This window comes from Cloeon dipterum, chromosome 3 (assembly GCF_949628265.1).
Source record: "Cloeon dipterum chromosome 3, ieCloDipt1.1, whole genome shotgun sequence".
Taxonomy (NCBI): Eukaryota; Metazoa; Arthropoda; class Insecta; order Ephemeroptera; family Baetidae; genus Cloeon; species Cloeon dipterum.
The window spans coordinates 19048427-19068979 of record NC_088788.1 but is presented as its reverse complement, the minus strand read 5'-3'; the positions used below and the strand labels follow the sequence as shown (position 1 = coordinate 19068979).

Here is a 20553-nt window from a genome sequence, read left to right as displayed (position 1 = left end):
TCAGCCAAATGAACTTTGTGGTTCAACTCTGGCGAAATTTTCAGAGCTCAATAAGCAGAGGGAACCTGATGCGGCGCCGCCAAAGTTCGTGAAGCAGCCCGTTTCGCAGACCGTCCCTGAAGGCCAAGTGGCTATTTTAGAAGCCAAAGTTGATTCAAATCCAGCATGCTCATTCCAATGGTTCCACAACAACCAGCCCGTTCAAGTACCAAAAATTGCGCTGATTTAATCCCTTAATCACGAGATATTCTAGTCTTGCTCCGAGATGCGAATCGCCACTGAGGACAACAAATCGGTGCTGATGATTTCCGAGATCTACTCCGAGTTCGCGGGCCAATTCACGTGTCGAGCGGAAAATACACACGGCTCCATCACGACCACCACGACCGTGGCCGTCGTCGAGCAGGTGGACACGGAAGAACTGGTCGCGCCCACTTTTGTGCAACCAATGGCTAGCCTCAGGGTTATGGACGGAGAGGAAGTTCACTTTATGTGCGAGGTGAAGAGTCCTGAAAATAAAATTAATTACTACAACTATTTTCTTTCAATTTCGCCTTTCAAAATATAATTTTACTAAATTTCCCATGCATTTTGCGCCCAGGTGACCGGAAAACCAACTCCTAAGGTGACGTGGCTGCACAACGGGCATCCCATCAACGAAGGTCGCGATGTCCAACTGTACCAAGACCTCGAAGGCGTGTGCAAACTGGCAATTTCCGAGGTTTTCCCCGAGGATGCGGGCGACTACACGTGCCTGGCAGAGAACAAGGTCGGCGAGTGCGTGTGCACCGCTTCCTTGCTTGTAGAAGGTACGTTTCTGATTCGCTGACAATGAAATCGGCTTTTGTCCGTCTAACCGGATCTTCTGTTTTCGTAGCATACGAATATATTCCCGACTCGGAAATTTCCATTACGTTGGGAACGTCGATAACGACCGGGCAGAGCGGCTCAGAAGAAGACTTGTTGGCAGAAAAGGTAGTTTATTACAGATCGATATATGACAAGTGTTAATAAACTTGTGTACACCACCTGGGCTGTTTTATTGCTAGATTGATGGGAGAATTGATCAATTTAACGTGCCATTAAAGTCAAATGAAGATTAAGAGCGGGGATTAATTTAGCTCAGCACACGATCTGAGCGGACGGACTTCCCGGCGGCGGGCTGGCCCTTTAAAATGGCGACATTGCCAAGAACTTGCTGAATCTGTGCCGATCGCAGATTGCACAATTCAAAATAATGCGTTCCATTATACTCGCTCGCGCAGAAACACAAGGCTTTTTTCGGATTCCCTGCATGAAACTGTGTCAATCGATGTGCAGCACGTTACGCGGGAAAATATATCACGCATAAATCGGCACGCTTTCTGTTTTGATTGCAGAGTTTGTCCGAAGTGTGCGAGGAGCAGAGCGAGCAGGAGTCTCTCGAGGAGGAGCAGACCAGCATCGCGCCGCACTTCTCATCGCCAATAGAATGGAAGTCGTTAGAGGACGGCAGGACGAGGTGCGTGCCGTGTAATTTTAATTGGACGCCGAAACCGCCGCCGCACTCACCAGTTTACAAATTCTAATCGCACTTGGATTAAATCCAAATCGCCGAGTAAAAGTCTCCCGCGAGAGTGGCGCGTTAAAAAGAGCAACACTCACTAACTGTATCATCACTGGCGGCAAAGAAACAAAAGTGATGTTGCCGCTATTTTTGCCTTCGAAACAGAGAGTTGATTGCCTCAATAATGCCTTTTCAGTAGAGAAAAATTTGGTTAAGAGTCAAAATTTTCGGCAAACACCCTTAGATCAAAATATTTTCGCACTTCGCTTAAAATAGGCTCGTCGACATGCGAGCTCGATGAACAAGTGTTTAAAAAAGGTCTTTGAAGTATGCAATGAAAGCAAGTGCCAAATCGATTGTCGGCAGCGCAGTTAAATTAAATCATTCTCAAAGCAGAAAAAGTCAAAGGACACAGTGATCATATATTGTTCCACTCCAAATTTCTGAGAAAATAAATTTAAGAGGCTACTCCTCTTAATTTAGTTAAATGTAAATTCTTAATTGCCATGATATTTTGTCACTTTTCAAGTAAGTCTAAAGTCCATTGAATTAAAATATAAATATTTTTTTAATTATAATAATTTTAAATAAAAACTCGATCACTAAATACTCAACACGGGAGAAAAGTGATACTCACTGAGAACTATCAAATTTACCATTTAAAGCAGAAAGTATTGTAACTTTTTTCAGGCTCAAGGTGAAAGTGGAAGGGCGACCGAAACCAGAAATCAAGTGGTACAGGCAAGGGGTCGAGCTGACACAATGCGAAGCGTACCAAGTAGAGGAGCTGGAGGAGGGCGTGTGGGCCCTGACAATGCACGACCTACCGATCAACATAGAGGAGATTGTGGCAGTGGCTATCAATCCCGTGGGAATGGCCTCGGACGCGCTCAGGATCACCGCAGAAGAGGGTATATTTTGTTTCAATGATTTCTCTCTGAAGCCGCCAACGATATTGAGTTTTGCTAAATTTTTGATAACTGCTTATTAATCACTCTAAATGTTTTTTCAGGGAGAACGCAGCCGACCTTAATCCCTTACTAACCGAAAATAAACACACTTAAATATACACCAAAAACTGTTCAAATCACAATACTTCGCGCATAATTTTGAACTGTACATTCTTTAGGAAGCAACAATAACCTTCAGGTAGCCGCTGTCTGATTAAATAATTCTTTTGCAGAGATCATCGGCACGCCAATGTACAAAAAGCCGATTTGGGTGACACAGATGGAAGAATTGCAGGAGCAACTGAGATGTGAGTCAAATACGTCAAATATAAAAATCCAAGTTCAAGTTATTCAATTTTTAATGCAGCCAAAGAGGCGCCGCCGACATTTATCCAGGAGCTGATAGACAAGCGTGGCAAGGAGGGTGAGCCGATCTCGTTTGAGTGTCTATACTCGGGAACCCCCCTTCCAGGTCTGCTTTTTACGTACCGTTAAAAAGCTAAATCTAACTCCGATGCAATCCTTTTGCAGACATTGTTTGGCTGCACAACGATAAGCTGATCAAACCAACCAAGAATTTAAAGATCAGCATCAAAGATAACAAAACGAAGCTGACGATCTTTGCCCCAGAAAGAGAAGATGAGGGAACTTACATGTGCAAGGCCGAGAGCTCTATTGGCGTCGCTACCACCAAGGGCTCGTTCTTATGCCACGGTAATGAAAACACTGTTAAGCTCTTCATCAACAGAAACAGCAAACTCGTTGAATTATTTACGTTTCAATATTTAAAACGCGATTTTTATACATGATATCATAGGGCTTCATCCAAAATTGAACAGGAATTAAAGGGATTATAGTCTTGTTTTTAGTTAACTTTTTAAGTTTGTGTCATAGAAATATTTTAATTATACTGTATAAAATTACAGAGCTGACCGAGGAAGAAAAAGAGAAAATCGAGGCGAAGAAACGCGCTGAAATTGAGACCAAGAAGAAGGCTGAAGCGAAAAAGAAGCGCCTTGAGATAGAGAAGAGGCTGTTCGAGGAGGAGAAAAGGAGGCAGGCCGAGGACCAGAAAGCCAAGAAAAAAGCCGAAATGGATGAGAAAACTAGGCTTGAGGAGGAAGACAAGCAGAGAAGACAAAGGGAGAAGGAAGCGCGGGAGGAAGCACGTCGCAGGAAGCAGGAGGAACGCAAGAAGGTCAAGACGGAAGTCACAGCGTGAGTTGATTTTTCTAGTATGCAACCAGTGCAGCACAAGCATCAAACCGGTTGCCTAACTTAAAATTGTTATCAATAAAATGTGGATATAGGCGGAATTTTCTAACTCTTTTTTACTGAAGATTGGAATAGTTAATTTAAATCAACATAACACGGTTATATTAATAAAGATAAATATTTATAAATATAGCGAAAAATTGCACCAATAACGTTTAGAAAGAAAATCATATAAAATTCGATAATCTCAAGCACATTCTTGTGATTAAGTTTAAATATTAATTACATTAAAATAAATTTTCTGCATTTTTACTTTCACAGCGAGAAGATCACCCTGAAAAAGGTGGACTTGACTCAGGTAGAGCAAGAGAGGGCGCACTCGGCACAGCCGGAAGATACGCTTGAGTTCCAGAGCAAGGCGACTGCAAAGGCAAAGGCGCACGCCAAGCAGGAAGAGCAACAGGGTGCTTTTGAGACCACAAGCGAGCTCAAGCTGCAGAAGAAACAAGAGCGCATGGCAAAACGAATGTCCATTCCCGAGGGCGAACGCGTCACTGTCACTGAAACAACCACAGAGGCCGCCTACGTCGAGAGCATGATGGAGTTCATCGGTGTTGAGGACTTTAACGCGGAGGCCGAGGAGCCCCTCAAGGACCTTGCCAAAATTAGGTGAGAATTACAGCCCTACCCACGACCATAGTTGTGCAGAGAAGTCAAATCAAAATTCAAATATTTATTTACCAACATTGCAATTCCATTAAAAAAAGCCAATTTTAATTAAAAAAAATATAAGTCACATTTAGAACCACTAATGATAAAATTGAGTTCATTGAAGTAAATAAATAGTAAAATTCTAACTACCAGTGATAAATTATTTGTGTTTTTGTATAGTTACCGCACAAAGACGGGCGTCACTGCTGAAGAGGTGACTGCAGCATACGAGGCGGGCGAGTTCCCGTCGCTGCGGGCACCCGAGGCGCAGATGGCCATGGTGCAACTGGTAGAGCGTGAAGGCTATGGCGCTCTCATCGCTGAGGTGGTTTCTGAGGAGAGCGTGGCAGAGGAAAGGCTCGCCGCCACAGGATTCAGAGCGCTTATGAAAGTGGTCGAGCAGGGCAGCGCCCAAATCGAGGAGGTCATGACTCACATCGAACCTGAAGACTTCTGCTGGGAGGTAAGCCTGAAACAAAATTCAATTCAAATTTTTATCTCCTTCGTCTAGAGAGCTGTAAAATAACTCAATAAAAATATAGCTTCGAGAGAACGGCTTTAAAGATGGATATTTCCAATTTTTGTAAAAATATCAATCATTCGCAGGAGCGTACAGTCGAGCACGCTCGCAAGGGCTCGTACACCGTGGAGTATGGAACCGCCGTGGGATCTTCAGCCGACGTAAAAGGTGAGAATGACGATGACGTCAACAGTACATATTCAGACTGCAGCAGTCTGCATGAAGATTACTATTCATGCAGCCCGTAAAAGGCTTTAATATATTCTCTAGATTTTTCGTATCTATATGGAATGTCTATTGATTAATATAGATGTAGCTTATATGTAAAATACTAATATCTGCGTTTAAGCCGCAGCTTCTAGCTTACTATGTACATATTATATCTATTCTACTGTGGCTGTAAAACTAAATGTCAGTGTTGCACACTTCTTCTCTACGGAGAAACACGAAACATGGTTTTTAACAAGTCATTTAATACTCGGTGCATGTTCCGAGAATTCAATGTTCCTCTTATCCTCAGCTTTGTTGTAGAAGATGTTTGTTCAATCGCAGCAACACTATAAAAAATATTTTGATTTTTGATTATCTATGTGAAAGCTCGCGTCGCGGCTTCGCATTCTGGAAGACTTACCTCCAAAATCAAGTTTGGAGGTATGCTTCTTGCAAGGTCGCGGTGCAAGGCTTAAGATACATACACGTATTTTGACGTATGTAGAAAAGCCAGGCGATATTTTTTCCGACGGTTTAAATTTTTTAATAACCTGAAATAGTTCTCAAAACTAATAGCTAATTAACACTTAAATCGCTTTTAAACGCTATTAAAAAGGCTTATGATACAATAAAAAACTTTGCCAATTGGCTCATAAAAGATTTATGGTGTCTGTTCTTTGGATCATTATTTTGCAATTGATTGTAATCAGGTCTGATTTGAATTAACTTAGTTTGGAAGTGAGTTCTTTCCAATCAGGGAAAATTTTAAATCTGACTTGGTAACAATTCATTAATACAGTGATTCAGAGTTATGGCATTATAATTCTTGGAGACTCTTATTTGCAATTAAAATTTCCCCGCCTTAATCAAGCACTTGCTTTTCTACCCTGAAAACTCCTTACGCCTGCAAAACCTCCTTTCTGTTATTAATGTGATAAAAAAGACGCAGTTTAATATATGTTTCGAGAAAACCGGCTTGTTTAAGTGTAAAAAAACTAACGCTCAATTGAATGTAGCACGCATGGTGTTCTATTCCAATAAAAAAAATTCCCTGCATTTTTGTGCTTTTTTATTTGACATTCCCCGCATACTAAACTGGATCTCCGCTAACTTCTAGACTCTCCACACGCAAAGACACTGAGTAAAACAGAACATCTGCTATTTACAGAGATAAGAAAAAGGCTGAAATCGCGCAGAATTGTGGCGGAAAATGAAGGTTTGCTCAACATGCTCTAGAAATATTAATATATCTATTTAAAGTTTCAAAGCGAATACGAAAGACACTTCGCTCTTATATACTAATTGAATTGAACTCGGCGCTAAACCAACATTAATACACTTCAAATTCTCTTTCTATCGTAGGTACTTTGCACAGCATAAAAACAAAACTAAAAACAAACAGAACATATAAAGCTGATGTTGCTGCTACGCATGCACGAACAATCTGACATAAAAAACTGCTTCAACGTAGAAAACTTTTCAAGGTAACGCAAGCTGCTAACAAAACACAATATCATATAGTAAAAGCCACACAACGCTTTACTTTTAGACAAGTCTGCATGAAAATTCTTCTCCAAAAGAATCAATTTTAAGACAATTAAAATGTTTAGAGGGCATATTTTCAAAATTCTTGATGTTGATTTATTTTAAAATAAATTAAAATGATTTATTTTAAAATAAATAATAATTGATCTTTGAAATGATCATTCCAGTTTTTCAACCGTCAAATCTTTAGGAGAAAATTTTTCGGACATGGGTTAACACAATGCAAACGCCTAAACTAATCAGAGACGAACTATCCACAATCTCATATGAGATTTAATTTTTCGAACATTTTTCCAGAAAAAACTGTAGAAGAAATCACGCGGACACGAGTGACACAAATCAAAACAGACAGTTCAAACGATGAGGCTGGAGTTACAATCACAGAATTACCGTCTGAGGAGCCAGACAACACGATGGCATTATTGGACACAAAGAAATCACAGGTCACAGACGACACAAAGATTATCACAGAGCGACGCAGAACAAAAGACACTCAAGAGAAACAGTCCAGACGTAAGCAGAGCGAACAATTTGAGGAGGAAGAGGAAGAAGAAATTCTCAGAAAGACGAAAAAATCTGCTAAGACAGTCGAAAGAAAAGTAACCAAAAGAGTTCAGCCCGGTTTTGAAGAAATTATCTTTGAAGAGACTGGTAAATACGAGTCCAACGCGGACATCGAGCAAAAGTTGCAGCCGCTGCAAACCACGAAGCAGTTGATTGACACGATTCCGGAATCTCAAACCACCGAGTTTGACGTTGCAAGCCAAAAGGGCAGTGCGACCTGCAAACTGGACACGACAAATGCCGTCCAGTTGCAAGAGGTAACCACCAGCGAGCAAACAGGCAGCTATACCTCAAATAAAGACATCGAAAAGAAGATATCCGCACTGCTGAGCACGAAGGAGCTGATCGAGAGCGCCCCCGAATGCCAAACCAGCAACTTTGAAAGCGCGGATCAAGTTTCCACGGCGAGGCCTTCAATGCCGGTAACCAATGCTGTCCAGCAGCAGGAGGTAGTTGTCCAGGAAAACCCGGGCCTACTCCCTACAGTTGACAGCACAAGCGAGAAAATCAGAGCCCTGCAGACTACTAGGGAAGTGATAGAGAACATCTCCGTCAGCCAGAGCACAGAGATCCACACCTCTGCTGAAATGCTGTCGGCAAAACGGCGCCTTTCAACGACCACTGCGGTGCAGCAGGAACAGGTTGTTGCGACCGAGCAGTCAGGAGTGTACATGTCCAACCGTGACCTGCATAAGAAAATTGTGTCAATGCAGACGCCACTCGAGTCACATGAAGTGCAGCCGCTGGCGGAAACATGTGAAATTGATACCAAAGTACACTCTGACATGCCAACCACCTCGAGTACCTTAACTTATGCTCTGCAACAGCAAGAGGTATTAACTCAGGAGAGCACGATTAGAAAGGAAGAAGCCGAAAAAGAAATAGCTCAAAATGTTTCTTCAGTTTTCGTCACGAAGGAGAGCGTGGAAACAGCGCCTTCTCACCAAACCTGCGAAATAGACACCACTAAAGAGGAGTTGAACGCAAGTCCGAGCTTGCCATTGGTTACGTCTCTCAACCAGAATGTCGTTATTGCCAGTGAAGAGACGCAGGTTTGCAAGACGACCGCGGAAAAACAAAAGAGGGTACAGCTGATTCAAACGACAAAGGAAATTTCAGAAGCCGTTCCTTTTGCCCAAACCTGCGAAATGGATGTGCCTAAGGAGGAAGGAAATGCGTCCAGCGTCATGTCTACGGCTTCTGCTATACAGCAAAGTCAGGTGATCGCAACTGAAGAGACTGGTGACCATGAAGTGAGCTGCACGACTGAAAAGCTGAGGTCGGTGCATATTCCAAAGGAAATCAGCGAGACTGCACATGAAGCTATCACCTGTGAGCTGGACCAAACGACAGAAGCAGGGAATGCCGTTGGCAAGTTCGACACAACTTCTTCGCTCCAGCAGCAGGAGGTTTTGCTGAGTGAGCGAGCTGGAGAATATACATCAAATAAAGATATTGAGAAAACTTTGAAAGCCACGCAGACAATGATCGCGGCGATCGAGGTGCAGTCAGTTTCGCAAACGTGTGAATTAGACACAAGCAAAGAGGTCGGGAAAGCAAGTGGCACGTTTGACTCAGCGTCCGCGATTAGCCAGCAAGTTGTTATCGCTAACGAAGATGTCAGCGCATACACTTCTAACAAGGACATAGAAAACAAAGTTCCAGCTCAACAAACAACGATGCAAGTAATTGAGACCGTCCCGGAGCAAATTTTAAGCGAGCTGAGCATTATCCACGAGCAGGATAACGCAGTGAAAAAATTCACCACTGCTTCTGCTATTGACCAACAAATCGTCATTGCGGACGAATCTTTGAAAAACTATCAATCAAATTTGGATATTGAGAAAAATATTTCCGCTGTACAATCTGGAGCAGAGTTCTCCGAAGCAATTTTATCAACGCAATTATGCCAGTTGAGCATTACCAGAGCAGAGGAGGAAAAGTGTCAACCGAAATATTCAACTACTTCTGCTTTCAATCAGGAGGTAATTGTTCCACATGAGCAAACAGATTCCTTCACTAGCAGCAAAGAGAGTGAAGTTCGAGTTGCACCAATTCAAACTACAACAGAGTCCATCGAAGCCATTCCTCTGATGCAAGCCAGCAAATTCGATCTAGTCGAAGAAAAGACACAATCAGCGCAGCCGAAACTGAGCATGTTGCCTGCAGTGCATCAAGAAGTTGTTATTCCACAGGAAACAATTGCAGAAAGAGAAACAAAGGCATGCAAGGTGCAAAAAGCCAATAAATCTGTATCCGTAGCCGAGTCGATAATCGTGCAAAAAGAAAGCGTTTTTGACGGTGTGACAAGCATGGTGGCTCCTAGAAAGCCACTTTCTGCGGCTGCAAACCTGAAGATGAGAGAGGTGGAGGGAATAGCAGTGAGCGAAACAATTCTGCAAACTCAGGCCGAAGAAACAAGCGAAGAAAAGGGAAAAGAAATGCAAATATCATTGGAATACGAACGCCAATTAAATGCGATCGTAGTCAGTGAACAAACTCACAGCGTTTCTGAGACCACCTTGGAGGTTCAAAAGGCTCCAGTAGCTTCTGAAGCTTTATCAAACATCCAGTGCGTGGAAGGCACAAATGTTATCGAGGTGACTCAAGCGGAAATGGAGAGAGATATGCCAGAGCAAGTAAAAGCGACTAGCTTCAAACTTGGAGTGCAGCTTCCACAGTCGTCTGGAATAGTTGTACAAGACGTTTTCACGCATGAAAAACCCTCAAAGTACTACCCAGAGAGATTTGTACCAACAGAGTACGCGGAAGAGTCGTTTGCAGTTGCCAATGCCTTGCAGGAGAACTACATACAGTCAACCGAAAAAGAAGGGAAGATGAAAGAATTCAAGGTTCCAAAAAGCACTCAAGCTAGCTCAGAATTTGAGGGTAACAAATCTGGCATTTGTGTATTAGAACAAACACTTAGCGAAAAAGAAAGTTCGTTTGTAGATACACCAGCTGAAGGCGTTACTTTACAGGAGCGTACTGTCAGCAACATTTCTTACACGTCTGTCACAACTGCCACAATTCCTCACGACTCAAGCAAAGAGATTGAAACACAGGAGAGGGATACAAAAAATGCAAAGATGATACTAATGCCTAGCGCAGCCAGAGAAAACTTTGACGTTCAAACGATGGAGAAAGAGGGAGAATACAACATAGAGAAACTAGCAGAAATTAAAGCATCTCAAACAGTTTCAGTATTGCAAATTGGAACCACTGAAAACGTCATCCTTCAAGACACCGAAACAGAGTTAGCTCAAAAACAGCAGGCACCAACTGCAGTTGCGAGCAGCAATTTCACCCTTCAAAGTGGAATTTGCGGAGAAACGATTCAAGTGCTAGACTTCGACTTAAGACCTCTGAAAGAAACACAACTAAGCACAGCCACTGCAACTCCAAAAGAGCCGTTGCCGATGCAAATTGCTGTTACTCAATCAACACATGCAACCGATGCAGCAACCGAGCTTGATAAACCTGAAGTCGTGGAGGAAAAGCCTAAAGAAGTGTTTGAAACGGCTCATATTGCTTCCACCGTGCAGAGCCCACATTTGGAAGAAACTGTTCAAAATTTGAACATGGATATTAAGCCAGAACAAAAGAGCGCAAACACAGCTGCTGAGCAGTTTTTGCCAGTTGGCCTGTCTCAAGAAACTGTCATATCTGAAATCACAGTGAGTAAAGATATCGACCAAGTTTTAACCTCAAAAGCCACACAGGAGCATCTTACCTTTGAAATTCCATGCATAAATCAAACCACTGTAATCGAGACTATGAAAGAGCTAGAGAAAACTGAAGCAAACGTCGAGGCCGCTAAAGTCTCGATGATTCCCAACACACTCTATTCAGTTTCTGATACTCAGATCCATGAAAGTGAAGCAGAAATGGAACATCCACAGATAAGTCTGAAGCAGGCGTTACCCTGTGTGCAAGAAACTACAGCTGCCGTCGGTCAAGAGCTGATATTGGGAGAAACTGAAAGTGCGTTGAAACCTGATGAGCAACCTCAACACAGAAAAGCAGAAAATTCCATGGTTTCTCTCCAAGGCACGGCTGTATCTCAGCAAACTACCGTCACTGACAATGCAGCTGAGTTTGAGGCAACGTTAGAAATGGACGCAAAACTGGCTGAAGTGCTTGTTCTTAGCAACGAAGGTATTGTCACAACTGAAGCCTACTTTAAGGAAGAAGCCAAAAGCAGAGAAATATCACCCGACGTCGAGGGAAAGCAAGCAATAGAGAACATTTCTCGCCCTGTCGGAGTTGCAACTATTGAGGAAAATATTCCAGAAGAGAGGGAAAACTTCCTTACCCTTGAGAAAATTAAGGAGGAGCGTGGATCAAAATCTTTGACAGAGTTGAAGAAAAAATCTGTTGTTCATATAGTTGATACTCTGGAACATGCTGGTACTTTCAAAGATAAATTCAAAGCTGCCGAGTTTCGTCCAACGATTTTAACTGAAGGAGCTCTACACACAAGCGAAGGGCAAGAAACACAATGCATGGAACAAATTGCACCATTTACGGAGGACGGAAGAGTGCTCGAAAAAGCAAAAACCGAGCTGACGCCAGTTTACCTTGAGAAGCAGACTGAAGAACAAATTGCTTTGGAGAACATTGAAAGCTTTACCAGTACAGTTGAAAAGACGTTGAATGTGAGCGAAGGAGTGTCGCATTCTCGTAACACTGTTCTGGTTACCGAGAGAATTCCAGAGGAGAGGGAAGTAAGCTTTGATGAAAAGCCAACTTTCCGATTTGAAAAAGGGGTGGAAGCCATTCCCGAATTAAAAAAACAAACAACGGTGGAAACTGTAAGCACGTTTGAGCAACCCAAATATTTTGAAAAGCAGGGAGGAGAAGAACATTACCCAAAATTACTGGCCGAAGAGGCATTGCAAACAAGTGTCACCGAGGAAAATTTAAGCGTTGAGCAGTCTTCAGTGTTACACGCAACCGAAAACCAAGCAGTCACTGCCAAATCAGAATTGTTGCCAACTCTACCTTGCAAACAGGTTCAGGAACACACAGTTCTTGAACAAATTGAAACAATCGCAGTAACAGCGCAAACAACACAAACCGCTACAAAAGTGTTATCATTTGTCGGAGGACTGGCTGTAACTAGTGAAAACACTATAAATGAAGGGATAAAATCACTGACGATTGGTGAATTTAAACATGAGACAGGATCTCTAAATATCACAGAGCTTCAAAGAAAAACAGTTACAGCAATCAATGAAGCACTCGAAAACACAGGAAAAATACCCGAAAGTATTATGAAAGAAGAGTGCTATCCAAAATATTCGTCAGAAGAGTCTTTAATGGCATCATTAAAGCAGAAGACCGAATCTTTTGAACTTCCGGCTGATATCATTACCACAGCACCTGAAAGTGGAAAAGCAAAATCGGACATCGCAGCTTTGCTTCCTGAGAAACAAATTCACGAGGAAACAATTTATGAACAAATTTCCCCGATAAAAACTGTTGAAGAATCCAGTCACATTGCAACCACAAATTTGACAAAACCAAGACAAACTGCATCCGTTTCAGAAAACGTGGTAGAGGAACGTGAAGAGTTACTGGCAAGTAAAATATCAGCAAAGGAAGAAAAAGGAGTGCCTTCAATGACAGAATTACAAAAGAAGTCTCTGGTGACCGTTGTTGAGACTTTAGATCAACCTGAATATTTCGAAGGACAAGTGACTGCTGATTTAACAGACTCGAAAAGCGTTCGCAGCGAAGCACTTCAAACCAGCGTAAATCGAGAGACCATTTGCATCGAAGCACTCTCCGATATAAAACCATTGGACGAAGCAGGCGTCAAAGCTAAGACGGAGTTTGCAGCTCCTTTACCTGAAAAGCAGCTAGAGGAGAATACTGTTCTAGAAGCAGTAAAAGCATTTACACATAAAGAAACTTTGCAAGCTTCTGCATTACAAACCATTACGAACTTCCAGCACGCAACAGTAGGAGAAGTCATTTCAGGAGAATCAGAAGGCACCTGTCAAAGTCCAACTGAAGTGAATGCGAAGAGTGTTTCGATTTCTCTTGACTCGCACTTGATGGCTCCAAACAAAATAGAAACCATCGGGGAATGCTCTACAGCGCCGATAGGAACAACCGAAGAAGCAAGTGCAGTGGCTCGAGAGGATATAATCAGTTTGATTTCAGTCAAGAAAGAAAATACAGAGATTTTGGAGTCCTTCAGGTCGTTTAATGAGCCTACTCAGAGCCTTGAGACAGCCAAGGTTGTTTCAAAAGACTTGACGGTAATACCTTCAATTTCGGAAAATGTTGCTTTGAGAACCGCCATCGACTTAACACAAGTGAGGAATGAACTAGTCACAGCAAGCGAAAACTTTGCTAAAATGGAGCATTCAGCTGCTTTGAGCTCTCAAGTACTAGTGGAACAAAAAGAAATGGAGTTTGAAAGTCTAAAAACAGAGCCTAAAAATCCAACAGTTGAATACGAAAAAATTCTTCCTCTGGCATCAAAGGAAGAAACAGAAGCACTCTCAAATGTATCAAGTGTGGAATCATCAGCAAAGCTCAAAACAGGGCAAGGAGAACTAAAAATTGACGCTCACGTGTCAGTTCAAGTAGATACAACTCATGTCCATGACTCAGAAAAATACTTAGAAAAGCCTTTGGTAACGCTTGATAATGCAAGTCGAAGAATTGATTCAGCTTTGGCTCCTGTCACGACAGAAACAGGAGTGGAGAACTTCGCAGGACAACTTCAGCCACTACAATTGATGGAAACACAAGGTTTGGTAATTATCAGCACACTTTCAGAAGTTGGGAAAATCGAATTTCAATTACCGGAAACAGAGACGCAACTAGTTTTGCCAGTTATACCGAAAGAAGAGCAGGCATTTGCTGATTTTAGCAAACAAACTCCAGTAAAGTGCTCTGAAGTGGTCGCACAAGATGAAGCTGTGCCTTTGCAGAGGGCAATTGCTCATGAAATACAAAAGTGTTCTGAACATATGCATGCTATGACCGTCGCTCAATCCACACAAGTTGAAGCGACAGTAAAAGAAACCGAATTAATGACTCAGCGGACACAAAAGCCAGCAATCGCTTTCAACGCAATGGAGATGCCTCTAGGAACTGCGGATAAAACTCAAGAAACGATTTTATCTACCACTGCCGAGAGCCAAGATTTAGAAGTTTGCACCCAAATAGCAGAGCAAAAACTGGACGATTTGACTTCTGTTAGCGTATTTGAAGTGCATCCCACAGAGAAGCCACAGGAACTTGAGGAAGAAAGAAGTGTTGACACGAAGAAAGTAACTGTCCATATTTCAAGCAACAGCGCCTCAGAAACAAGACAACCCGTGATATTGGGACTCACAGAAAATTTGCCAGAATTGAAGCAGCAAACATTGATAGCTGAAAAGAAGATCGTGCCTCAGCAATCTTTGGTTACACAACAAGTTGAAACTAATGATTCAGAACTCTTGTTCATCACTCCCACACAGCCGGAACATTCTGCTAAACCAGGTACGATATTACTGATCCACGCTACCCAAACAAGCATAGAAACATGCCAAAAAACGGAAACATTCACACGTGACATTGAAACAGCACAAGCTGTGAGCAGAGTTACACCAATTTGGGACAAAATACAGATGGATAATGTCAACATACAAGCCATTGAATATAATACACTACTTGAAAACACAGTGACAGAAAACAAAATCGAAGCAATTCAAACACAAACAAAAGAAACGCCTAAAACCCAGCAAACAAGTGTGACTATTTCGCAGACATCAGACATAGAAGCAAAACAAAGTATGTGTGAAACACAAACCCATGAGCGCATCATTCCAGATCAGAATACAAAACACGCAAAATGTGCCAAACACGTTCAAGAAATCTGTAACGACACAATGACAGATATTATGCGTATTGCGGGTCAGGGCGAGGAAATTGAAACAACTCAAGTTGCAAATATTCGAGCAGATATTTCTAGCGCATTGGCGCTTTGCTCACAAATATTGCGAACAAACTTTTCTGTAGAGACCGAGGAAAACACCATATTTGAAGCTTGGAAAGAAACTCCTCCGATGAGCGTAAGTAAAGCCCAAAAATCATACTTGCCCATATTGTGTGAACTAATTGAAAAATACGAAGTTCTAACTGAATTCAAAGTGCCTGAAAAAGTCACAAGAAAAGCAATAATATGCTTTGAACTAGCAAAAGCTGTTCAAGGAATATACAATATCAATTATGAAAAACTACAGCAATTCATTTTGCAAGAGTTTGATAGCCAAGTAGCCACTTTAAAAGATGAGAGCAAGAGGAAAGACGATAATACCTGTGTTATTGTAGCACCAACGGAAGAGGAGCCACTGCTGGAAAAAATCATTTCAGATAAACCGCAATTGAAGCAGAAGAGACCGAAAACAAAAAAAGGAAAGGAAACTTTGTCAGAAGACATTGAACTTTCAAAGGGCTTGGAGAATCTAATTGAAACGGCCAAGTCTACAGCAGTGATACCTCAAAGCGCTAAAATAACTATTGAACCAACTTCAGCTAGCGATATTTTATCTCAGCAGCCTATTATTGAAGCCATGGCACACGTAAAAGAGAGTAAAACTGAAACAGAACTAGAAGACCTGAATGAAGTGGTTCCAGCTACTACTGCAAAAGAAGTGGAAGAAAGTGTAGCATTAGAAGCTAAAATGAAAAAGTATCCAGCCAAGAAGGCTATGGCAGAAGTTGCTGACTTCACCATTAGCCCAGAAACAGTGACCGAAACGTCAGAGACTATAAAACCTGAAACAGATGTTGCTGAAATCATTACAGAGCCATCTCAAATCAAAGAAGCTTCATCTCTACAACCTTCAGTTCAAACCATGGCAAAGGTTGAGGAGAGCCAATACGAACCAGAAGAAATCAAAGGACTGATAGATGAAGTTCCTGTTACTGCAGCACAGCAGGTGGAAGAAGGTCCTAAGCTAAAAGCAAAAAAGAAAAAGCAACCAATTAAACAAGCTATGGCCGAGGTCGCTGACCTCCCTTGCCATCCAGAATCTGTAACTGAAACATCAGAGCCTACAGAACCGGAAGCAAATGTTGCAGAAATTAAAACAGAGCCATCTCAAACCAAAGAACCTTCATCTCAACAACCTTTAATTCAAGCCCTGGCAAAGAATGAGGAGAGCAAAATCGAACCAGAAGAAATCAAAGGACTGATAGATGAAGTTCCTGCTACTGCAGAACAGCAGGTGGAAGAAGGTCCTAAGCTAAAAGCAAAAAAGAAAAAGCAGCCAAACAAACAAGCTATGGCCGAGGTCGCTGACCTTCCTAGCCATCCAGAATCTGTAACTGAAACATCAGAGCCTACAGAACCGGAAGCAAATGTTGCAGAAATTAAAACAGAGCCATCTCAAACCAAAGAACCTTCATCTCAACAACCTTTAGTTCAAGCCCTGGCAAAGGATGAGGAGAGCAAAATCGAACCAGAAGAAATCAAAGGACTGATAGATGAAGTTCCTGTTACTGCAGCACAGCAGGTGGAAGAAGGTCCTAAGCTAAAAGCAAAAAAGAAAAAGCAACCAATTAAACAAGCTATGGCCGAGGTTGCTGACCTCCCTTGCCATCCAGAATCTGTAACTGAAACATCAGAGCCTACAGAACCGGAAGCAAATGTTGCAGAAATTAAAACAGAGCCATCTCAAACCAAAGAACCTTCATCTCAACAACCTTTAATTCAAGCCCTGGCAAAGAATGAGGAGAGCAAAATCGAACCAGAAGAAATCAAAGGACTGATAGATGAAGTTCCTGCTACTGCAGAACAGCAGGTGGAAGAAGGTCCTAAGCTAAAAGCAAAAAAGAAAAAGCAGCCAATCAAACAAGCTATGGCCGAGGTCGCTGACCTTCCTAGCCATCCAGAATCTGTAACTGAAACATCAGAGCCTACAGAACCGGAAGCAAATGTTGCAGAAATTAAAACAGAGCCATCTCAAACCAAAGAACCTTCATCTCAACAACCTTTAGTTCAAGCCCTGGCAAAGGATGAGGAGAGCAAAATCGAACCAGAAGAAATCAAAGGACTGATAGATGAAGTACCTGCTACTGCAGAACAGCATGTGGAAGAAGGTCCTAAGCTAAAAGCAAAAAAGAAAAAGCAGCTAATTAAACAAGCTATGGCCGAGGTCGCTGACCTCCCTTGCCATCCAGAATCTGTAACTGAAACATCAGAGCCAACAGAACCGGAAGCAAATGTCGCAGATATTAAAACAGAGCCATCTCAAACTAAAAAACCTTCATCTCAACAACCTTTAATTCAAGCCCTGGCAAAGGATGAGGAGAGCAAAATCGAACCAGAAGAAATCAAAGGACTGATAGATGAAGTTCCTGCTACTGCAGAACAGCAGGTGGAAGAAGGTCCTAAGCTAAAAGCAAAAAAGAAAAAGCAGCCAATCAAACAAGCTATGGCCGAGGTCGCTGACCTCCCTAGCCATCCAGAATCTGTAACTGAAACATCAGAGCCAACAGAACCGGAAGCAAATGTCGCAGAAATTAAAACAGAGCCATCTCAAACTAAAAAACCTTCATCTCAACAACCTTTAATTCAAGCCCTGGCAAAGGATGAGGAGAGCAAAATCGAACTAGAAGAAATCAAAGGACTGATAGATGAAGTTCCTGCTACTGCAGAACAGCAGGTGGAAGAAGGTCCTAAGCTAAAAGCAAAAAAGAAAAAGCAGCCAATCAAACAAGCTATGGCCGAGGTCGCTGACATCCCTAGCCATCCAGAATCTGTAACTGAAACATCAGAGCCTACAGAACCGGTAGCAAATGTCGCAGATGTTAAAACAGAGCCATCTCAAACTAAAAAACCTTCATCTCAACAACCTTCAATTCAAGCCCTGGCAAAGGATGAGGAGAGCAAAATCGAACCAGAAGAAATCATAGGACTGATAGATGAAGTTCCTGCTACTGCAGAACAGCAGGTGGAAGAAGGTCCTAAGCTAAAAGCAAAAAAGAAAAAGCAGCCAATCAAACAAGCTATGGCCGAGGTCGCTGACCTTCCTAGCCATCCAGAATCTGTAACTGAAACATCAGAGCCGACAGAACCGGAAGCAAATGTCGCAAAAATTAAAACAGAGCCATCTCAAACCAAAGAACCTTCATCTCAACAACCTTTAATTCAAGCCCTGGCAAAGGATGAGGAGAGCAAAATCGAACCAGAAGAAATTAAAGAACTGATAGATGAAGTTCCTGCTACTGCAGCACAGCAGGTGGAAGAAGGTCCTAAGATAAAAGCAAAAAAGAAAAAGCAACCAATTAAACAAGCTATGGCCGAGGTCGCTGACCTCCCTAGCCATCCAGAATCTGTAACTGAAACATCAGAGCCAACAGAACCGGAAGCAAATGTGGCAGATATTAAAACAGAGCCATATCAAACCAAAGAACCATTATCTCAACAACCTTTAGTTCAAGCCCTGGCAAAGGATGAGGAGAGCAAAATCGAACCAGAAGAAATCAAAGAACTGATAGATGAAGTTCCTGCTACTACAGAACAGCAGGTGGAAGAAGGTCCTAAGCTAAAAGCAAAAAAGAAAAAGCATCCAATCAAACAAGCTATGGCCGAGGTCGCTGACCTCCCTAGCCATCCAGAATCTGTAACTGAAACATCAGAGCCAACAGAACCGGAAGCAAATGTCGCAGATATTAAAACAGAGCCATCTCAAACTAAAAAACCTTCATCTCAACAACCTTTAATTCAAGCCCTGGCAAAGGATGAGGAGAGCAAAATCGAACTGGAAGAAATCAAAGGACTGATAGATGAAGTTCCTGCTACTGCAGAACAGCAGGTGGAAGAAGGTCCTAAGCTAAAAGCAAAAAAGAAAAAGCAGCCAATCAAACAAGCTATGGCCGAGGTCGCTGACCTCCCTAGCCATCCAGAATCTGTAACTGAAACATCAGAGCCGACAGAACCGGAAGCAAATGTCGCAAAAATTAAAACAGAGCCATCTCAAACTAAAGAACCTTCATCTCAACAACCTTTAGTTCAAGCCCTGGCAAAGAATGAGGAGAGAAATATCGAACCAGAAGAAATTAAAGGACTGATAGATGAAGTACCTGCTACTGCAGAACAGCAGGTGGAAGAAGGTCCTAAGCTAAAAGCAAAAAAGAAAAAGCAACCAATTAAACAAGTTATGGCCGAGGTCGCTGACCTTCCTAGCCATCCAGAATCTGTAACTGAAACATCAGAGCCTACAGAACCGGAAGCAAATGTTGCAGAAATTAAAACAGAGCCATCTCAAACCAAAGAACCTTCATCTCAACAACCTTTAGTTCAAGCCCTGGCAAAGGATGAGGAGAGCAAAATCGAACCAGAAGAAATCAAAGGACTGATAGATGAAGTTCCTGCTACTACAGCACAGGAAGTGGAGGAAGGTCCCAAGCTAAAAGCAAAAAAGAAAAAGCAGCCAATCAAACAAGCTATGGCAGAGGTCGCTGACCTCTCCTTGAGCTCAGAAAATGTGGCTGAAACTGCCAAGTCTGCTGAGCCAGAATCAGATGTTGCTTCAATCATTATAGAACCACCTAAAACCACTGAAATTTCATCCCAACAACTTGAAATTGAAGTTATGGTAAATGAAGGGGAAAGCAGAAAAATCGCAGAAATACTTGGAAGCATAAATGACACTGTTCCTACCAGTACGGCGAGTAAAATGGAAGAGGGTCCTAAACTAAAAGCAAAAATGAAATCCCCTACCAAGAAAGCAATGGCAGAAGTTGTTGAGCTCCCGAGCAGTACAGAAACATCTGAATCACCAGAATCTACAGAAGCAGCGTCTGAAACTGCTTCAATCAATATTGAACCATCAACAACTGCAGAAATTTTGTCTCAACAACCCACAAATGCAACAGTGCTAGGGGAGGAAAAATTAGAAGACAGGAAAAAGAAAAGAGTGAGGAAAGAGGGTGTTAAATCAATTTTGGAAAAAGTTACTGACATTGAGAAGCAAACGGACACAATTCAAATCTCTCAACCAGAACAAACAGATTCTAATGTCACAACACAACCACAATTTACCACTTATTCACCAAATGAAACATACTTGAAGGAAGCAGACACCAATATTACAGATACGCCAACACCAGGGGAAACACTACAACATGTACAAGCACAGAAAAATGAGGTGGCAGCAGCATCACACTCAATACACGGAGGTAATTTTACAGTTCTATACACTTTTAAAATACACCACATTTCTTGTAAATACAACGGGCGGTATAATGGAAATTCACACTTATTTATCAGCGATCCA

At 42.1% G+C, this 20553-nt stretch overlaps 1 protein-coding gene across 1 annotated transcript in view; it reads left to right on the top strand.

Moving 5' to 3' along the window:
- LOC135939659 (titin-like) overlaps nucleotides 1-20553 on the top strand; it is a 129067-nt gene that overhangs the window by 78802 nt on the left and 29712 nt on the right. Inside the window, exons 92-106 of the mRNA XM_065484147.1 lie at nucleotides 45-205; nucleotides 254-499; nucleotides 602-809; nucleotides 878-975; nucleotides 1380-1501; nucleotides 2237-2457; nucleotides 2730-2804; nucleotides 2864-2968; nucleotides 3028-3210; nucleotides 3423-3714; nucleotides 4033-4380; nucleotides 4603-4885; nucleotides 5029-5110; nucleotides 6321-6368; nucleotides 6995-20455. Of these exons, the coding sequence (XP_065340219.1) occupies nucleotides 45-205; nucleotides 254-499; nucleotides 602-809; nucleotides 878-975; nucleotides 1380-1501; nucleotides 2237-2457; nucleotides 2730-2804; nucleotides 2864-2968; nucleotides 3028-3210; nucleotides 3423-3714; nucleotides 4033-4380; nucleotides 4603-4885; nucleotides 5029-5110; nucleotides 6321-6368; nucleotides 6995-20455 (15933 nt within the window). The remainder of the gene's footprint in view (nucleotides 1-44; nucleotides 206-253; nucleotides 500-601; nucleotides 810-877; nucleotides 976-1379; nucleotides 1502-2236; nucleotides 2458-2729; nucleotides 2805-2863; nucleotides 2969-3027; nucleotides 3211-3422; nucleotides 3715-4032; nucleotides 4381-4602; nucleotides 4886-5028; nucleotides 5111-6320; nucleotides 6369-6994; nucleotides 20456-20553) is intronic.